The sequence below is a fragment of the Adiantum capillus-veneris genome, chromosome 3 (genome assembly GCF_014529385.1).
Source record: "Adiantum capillus-veneris isolate H3 chromosome 3, ASM1452938v2, whole genome shotgun sequence".
Taxonomy (NCBI): Eukaryota; Viridiplantae; Streptophyta; class Polypodiopsida; order Polypodiales; family Pteridaceae; genus Adiantum; species Adiantum capillus-veneris.
Window position 1 is genome coordinate 157,803,015 of NC_140933.1, and position 6,816 is coordinate 157,809,830.

The following is a 6,816-nucleotide window of genomic DNA, read 5'->3' on the forward strand; positions in this document are numbered from 1 at the left end:
GAGACGACATCCCAAGCGTAAGGAGTTCAACAAGAACGTGTTGGACATCTGCACACACACACACATACACACACATAGGTATAGCTCGTGTTCATGGCTACCATGTTTTCCATTGTTAGCTTGCATTCACATACAAAATACAGCCATGCGCAACCTAGGCATTCATGAAAGAAGCTTTGATTTGAGCTGCTTCTATGATGAATTTCTAAGCATATATGGTTGTGAGGATCTTTCTAGATGTGTTGTCAGAAGTGAAAGGGTCAAAAGTCAAAAAAGTTGGCAGGTATAACCCTTACAATATTACTATGAAAGAAAGCTCAATGCTTACGATTGTTTCAAGGTAGGGAGTAGGAAGTGCTACCTTGTAACAAGTGCAAGGCAAAGCAAAAAGCTAAATAGAGCATTTTGGGACAAACAACAAAGTACATTACACGTATCAAACGGAATGCCATGCAACTTTGTGGGTTTATGGGTGTGTATGTGTACTTATTGCATATATAATCGAGATTTTGACTTGGCTAAGCGAGTTTTCCAATATGATAAGTTCATATAGTGGCTTTTCAAAGAGCTTGGGGTCCAAAATATTGACTAAGTGCAGTGGACAACAAATTGTATTTTTATCATAACTCTTCACTCAAGCCAAATTCACATGACACATAAAAAAGAAAACACTTTGTACGATGTGGTTAATTTCTGATTCAAAGGGTTTGTCTTGGTTCATAGCAGTTTGAGAAATACAGGAAAAATAGTGTCCTTACCACCTACGGGATATGTAAACAAATAATGCTTTTTATGTATCTACATGATTATAAACACATCATATGCAAATATGAACGTGCTAAACATGATAAAGCAGACAATAATCACCCTGTACTCTTCTGGCAAGCCAATACATGCTTACGTACATATAAAAACATCCATTGGAAACGTAGTTTTCCTATACATAATGGGAACAAAAGTAGAGAGAGAAAGCGATGATGGATATTGAGTTAAAACTTCTTACAATAAACAAGCAATGATTATTGATGATCTTAAGTTTTTTTTCTTTGCCACAAGAGAGTGGTGATGAGAGCTATGTATAGAATTCCATCGTAAAGTTGATGTAAAGCGCATACATCATAAAAAGAGAGAAGAGTATATAGTAAGAGAACAAAGAGAGATGGTCCTTCTTCTTCTTATTCCGGTGAACTAGACAGATTTTTAGAAACATTGTGCTCCCTCTTTACTCAAAAGCATCTTTACAATCATGAAAAGAGTTGATTTTATTAAAAGCAAGATCTTGCTTTTGGAAGTCAATTTTGGCTACACCGTTCAACTGAAGTGCGCGAGTGGGAGCGTGTGTGAGTGTGTGAAGCAATGGAGAAAAGAGGAGACCTTGTGTTTACAAGGGCTAAAACTCACTCACAATATGTGAGTCCCCTTATTCTATCATGTACATAATGAATAAGTATAGTGGATGGGCACCTGGCCTAACTGGCCACATGGGGCTTTACCCCAACAATCTTCCATGTAAAAGGCCAATGTGGTCGTGAGAGAGATAAGAAAACCATACAAAACCTGTACAAGGCCATCACAAGTATGACCTCAGCCAACGCCCACTGGCTCGCTGAATCTGCGTGCAGCCAACTCTAATCGTACAGGAAGTATAAAGCGATCGACTACATACTCCTCACCAAAGCCGCACACATCCTGCAGGTATCTCACCATACACTGCAAAGTGCCCCTATGCTCAAGGCCAACGTCAACCACTGCACAACTGACTGCTCCCATTGTAAATGCACCTACCGCAAATGCAATTTTGGGTTTCGAGATCAGTATCTCGTTCATGAGACTCCCAAATGCTAATGTAATCATGGCAATCTCTCCCAATCTGACCATCTTAGTCAAATCTGGCTTCACAACTCTACTCGTGGAAATCACCCTGAAACCCGAACTCCGATCCCTAGAATCCATCCTTGTGTTCATCGCATGTCACATGCGCACCAAAAGCATATGTCTGTCTTGAAACCTGTGTGGCAAGAGCAATGCTTAGCTCCAACTCACACACATCAGCCTTTGGCCTAAGCATATCTATGAATGACTCAATCACGGCTGAATCCGCAGCACTCAAGCCCGAAATCTACTCAATTGCACAAGTCAATGTACATAACCTGTGATGAATCTACTCTCAAATCTTGAGAGTCCACAAGAATGCATACATCCACAAAGTGCTCTCAATATATGTGCATAAATTTGTTGAAAATCAATGCGCAAAACAATAGAATGACAAAGCTCAATGCGAGCTCTCCGAATGTAGCAAATCACCACAATAGACATACATAATCAACTTTCCGAACACTTTGCAAAACCGGCGGTCAACCCATTTCTCTCAAACCGTTCAGAATTTACATAAACTTTCTTCTGCAAAGTTGTAGATCTCAAAAAAATGATCAAAATCGTAGGGAATGGACCTGAAATAGACTGATTTAACATGTCAAAACATATCTGTATAAATCCACATCTATATAGCCTAAACGTGGAGGCAATCTGCCAAACATACAACAAAATAAGTACTGAATTTGAAAAAACTTTCATCTGGAAAGTTGTAGACCACGACGTTTCCGGCTATGATCTCAAAAATCAAGCTGAAAATCTATCTTTTTCTCAACCAAAATCCTACTGCAAAACAATGCTGAAAATTTCACAGCTTCACCGCAATCTCCGCCTTAATGTCGCCGTGCTCTCCGCAATTGCCATGAGCTCTGATACTAGTTGAAGTGCGCAAGCGAGAGCATGTGTGAGTGTGTACAACAATGGAGAAGAGAGGAGACCTTGTGTTTGCAAAGGCTATAACTCACTCACAATATGTGAGCCCCCTTATTCTATTATGTACATAATGAATAAATATAATGGACGAACACCTGACCTAACCGGCCACATGGGGCTTTACCCCAACATCAATTTCTCCTAGAGTAACCCACTCGGTAAAATGAGATTTAAACTACTAATGTAACGATAAATAAGCTAGATCGAACCATGATGCCTTGACATAATCACGACGTGCACCGTATTGTCGCGACGTATTTACAACGTTTCTTTTTATAAAATAATCCACGCAAATATTTCGTTTAATTCCTTTCTTCCATTGTATGCCTGTTCTGCACTTATATTGACATTGACAATGTGCTGTAGCAGTGTACATCCTACATCCTAAAGCGCAACATCATTATCATAATCTCATCATCAGACGCACCTCGTCATTTACAAGGTGAATCTCATACTTTGCAGCTCCAAAAAACAGAACCCTACCATTTATCACTGCATAAAAGCCTCTTGCTCAAATAATGACTTGAACCTTTTTACACATTCTCTTTCTTCTTATATTAATGAATATGTGAGAGTTTTTTGATTTAAACAGGTAATAAATAAGAAGCTTGAATTGAAGAGATTGCTCAAAATAAAGAGACCAGTGATCAAGTCGGCAATGCATTCTAGCCAATCATGGACCTGCAGGAGCATAGCCTCAGTTTTTAGATGTAGGAGATGAAGTCACTAACCCTTTTCTCGGAACATTGAATAGAAGTCTTAAACACGTTGTAAAACAAGGCATCTGCCTCTACTGACTATAATACTACCTTTTAATGAGAAAGATTTTTGATTTAAGCAGGTAATAAGTAAGAAGCTTAAATGAAGAGATTGCTCAAAGTCAGCAGTGCATTCCAGCCAATCATAAACATTGGAAAGACATGAGCAAAGAGCAAGGATGTACTAAACATCTAAGCTCATGAATATAATATTTCTTCAAAATGTAAAACCAACATGAAGGAAAAAGAACGGTTCAAAATGAGGAAATTCACGAATTTCACACCACTGTCTCTCTCCAAGATCGGAAGTTGCACCCAACCCTGCATTGACATACGGCAATCGCCATTGGGACGTAGAGGATAAGCACAAGAATATGTAAAAATTAAAAAACCAGAAAGTGACAATATGGGCCACATTCTTCATTCAAAGCATGTTAGATTTGCTCTAAACAACTTATATTATAACCTCGATAGATCAAGTAAAAGTACGGTAAGCATTAGTCAATACAAGTGTAAAGCCCAAGTTTACAGGGACCGTTTGAAAGTCTGTCTGTACATCGATGCTGTGGGCTTCTCAACTGATGGAAGTTCTTGTTGAAAGATTTTCCACATAGAAAAGGAAAATACAAATTAGTGTAGAGGTTTCACATGGAACCTGTGAAAAGGTTGGGGGCCGATTCAAGACATCTTTCATATGTTTGATCCCACGGGAATCTCAGGGTACCAACATACCTGTTCTGCAATGGCCGACTTGCAGCAAGGTCCATCATCGAACTCTACAGAGCCAAAGGGTGGAACAGAGAAAAGATTATAAGTAGAGCTGCCTTTGCGGAGTTCCCTCATAATGTGCCATGCAGCCATTGTGTTCCTGCAAAGCCTCATAACGTCGTCATCATCTATGAAAACCTCCGAAACCTCAGAATAGGCAGGCACTCGATCATGAGTCGTCAAGGGCTTTTCAATGCCATTTGAGGATGATCTGCTACGGTTGAAACTGGAATGGGGAAACAGAAATTGTAATGTTCCCTCGCATTCTTGTACTAGCTTAGAAATTATGTCTGTTGCAAAGAATGGTTCTTGTAGGACACTCTGTATGAAAGGCATCCGCAAGACTCCACCTGTTCTCTTATCGTGCTTCTTGATTATCTTAACCAGACCTGAAATCAACAAAATGGCAATAACTTAGTCAGAAGTATAGCATACACCAACAACCGCTCAGTTTGGTTGTGTATACGGCCATACAAATTGAGTGGCTGGGCCTATCAGCTTACCGGTGTAATTCAAGGCACTGTAATTTTCCAGCAGCACCATTTCTCCATGTATGCTCACAATAGCCTTCCGAACTTCTATAATCTCTTGACTCAACTCCAGGTTACTACCCCATATCTCTTGGAGCTTCTCAAGCTTTCCTTTCGTTTCCTGAATGTTGAAAAAATGGTCATGAGCTCATTCATACATGGCAAATCTACCAGGGCAGAGAAAACACATGCTCAAATCACTGGCAGACTTTGCATGTTTACTCTAGAATTCTTGGGCACGAAATATGGATAGACGTAAACATAATTCAATTCCACATGGTTTTCATACCCTGGTTAGCAATAAAAATCAAAGAGTCCCACCACTCACATTAACAAGAAATGATGACACACAAATGGAGCCAATGATTAAAAGTTATTACAATGCATCTGCCCATGTGAGAGAGAAGAAATGGAGAGAGAACAAGGGGGAAAGTATGTATTTAGTTTGCAGTTCAGAGGCTAGGGCAATTCAAGCTTCCACAGTTCTATGCCTTTCTACAGATAAGGAGAGGGCTGTGATAGTCAGCCTCTCCACTAGTAAGCTAGGTGTCCATTTCATTCCTATTACATGTTGACCTGACAAAAGGAAACAATGCCATGCACAGTGTAGCATAGCATTGTGTATAACTCCAACCCTGAGCTAATTATTGTGCCTTGGATAGATTCATGACAGAGGTCACATAACTGGAACTCGTAAAATTCACATCTCGATGCATTACTATTGTACCCTTAAACACACCCCGAAGACAATTGTGGCGTGAGAGGCTAATTTCACATTGAAAGGCTAAGCAGAGAAAGGCTTGAACACCCCGTCATCCAAGGCCACCCACCCATGGAAATAAAGACACAAAAAAATTGTATAATTTCATTTGAGAAGCCTTACCTGCAATCGTATGACAAATTCTTCCTCTTTCTCCATAAAGAAGGCATTCATCTTCTCAATCTCTGCAAAAAGCAGGGCAATAAAATTCTCTTCGGCATGGCCAAGGCGCCTACAGAACATAGGACCGAGTTGCTCCGGAGGGCAGCCACTGGGCATGAAGCAAGGCCAGGCCGCATCATCATTGCAGCCATACCGAGAGAAGCAGAGAGGATCGTCATTATCAGTGGGCATAATCATGTTCAAACTCTGCTTCAAGAGCTTGTAGGAGATGAACTTGTCCCGCCATTCCGGAAGGCTGTCCTCCAAAAGACGCTGGAGGCGTTTGCCAAACTTCATTGCTGCGGCCTTAACAAACAAATTGTAAATTACGGAAGGAGGAGCCGGAGAAGGCAAATAAGGGAGGGAGGCAAAGGTGGAGAAGGTACCTCTCAGAAGAAGCTTCTGGCACGACTTTGTACCGATCTCAAGTATCAGGAGCAATGCGGTAGCTATGGCACGTGCGCATGATGGGGCTTTTACCACAAAAAAAGCTGGAAAGCAGGCATTCCAGGAAGCTGTGGCAATGGCTTTTAGGATGACGGTGCTAGAGAGGGTGGAAGTGGGGATATGCTGCCACCTGCGGGGGATATGCTATGTCGGGTGAGCGGGAAGCATGATTCCTCAGGGATGGCGGCCAACGGGACAAGCAGAGTAAAAGCTTGGAGGATTGCAGCAGAACTGCAATGCTGCAGGGATGGATGATGAAGAAAAGTGGCGCTGGGAAGCTGGATGGTGTGGTGGCCTTCTTGTCCGAATGTCGAGTATCGGGTTTTCAGCATGTCGGAGACGATGACCGAATATTCGCGGGGGATATCTGCACCCCCACCCGTGCATATTCCTCCCCTTTCTTGGCATTTCTCCGGGCATATCCCCCAGCCCCTTGGAAGTCGTCACATGATCACCTCGCCTACCCAGCATATGGTGCCTACTACTTCCAAAGTTCCTAATCATCAATCATCAATATGTAATAATAATAATGTGGTCACACCTCCACTCTCACGATGGTTACCGATGCAAGAATGCCGAAACTGGC

General features: G+C 41.5%; 1 protein-coding gene across 3 annotated transcripts; it reads right to left on the reverse strand.

Annotated features, from left to right (window-relative positions):
* Nucleotides 1–4,036: 4,036 nt before the first annotated feature.
* On the reverse strand, nucleotides 4,037–6,612 carry LOC147462044 (SPX domain-containing protein 1-like). Of its 3 annotated transcripts, none has more exons than XM_086509495.1 (4): nucleotides 6,170–6,612; nucleotides 5,745–6,082; nucleotides 4,835–4,982; nucleotides 4,037–4,720 (listed from the first exon to the last, which is right to left on the reverse strand). In XM_086509495.1, exons 2-4 carry the CDS (start codon nucleotides 6,078–6,080, stop codon nucleotides 4,254–4,256), a joined length of 951 nt encoding a protein of 316 aa, XP_086365621.1. In that variant the 5' UTR covers nucleotides 6,081–6,082; nucleotides 6,170–6,612; the 3' UTR covers nucleotides 4,037–4,253. The 3 variants fall into 3 exon arrangements, with proteins under 3 accessions (XP_086365621.1, XP_086365619.1, XP_086365620.1); XM_086509493.1 differs by having other exon boundaries at nucleotides 5,745–6,089; nucleotides 6,170–6,611; XM_086509494.1 differs by having other exon boundaries at nucleotides 5,745–6,612.
* Nucleotides 6,613–6,816: the final 204 nt, after the last annotated feature.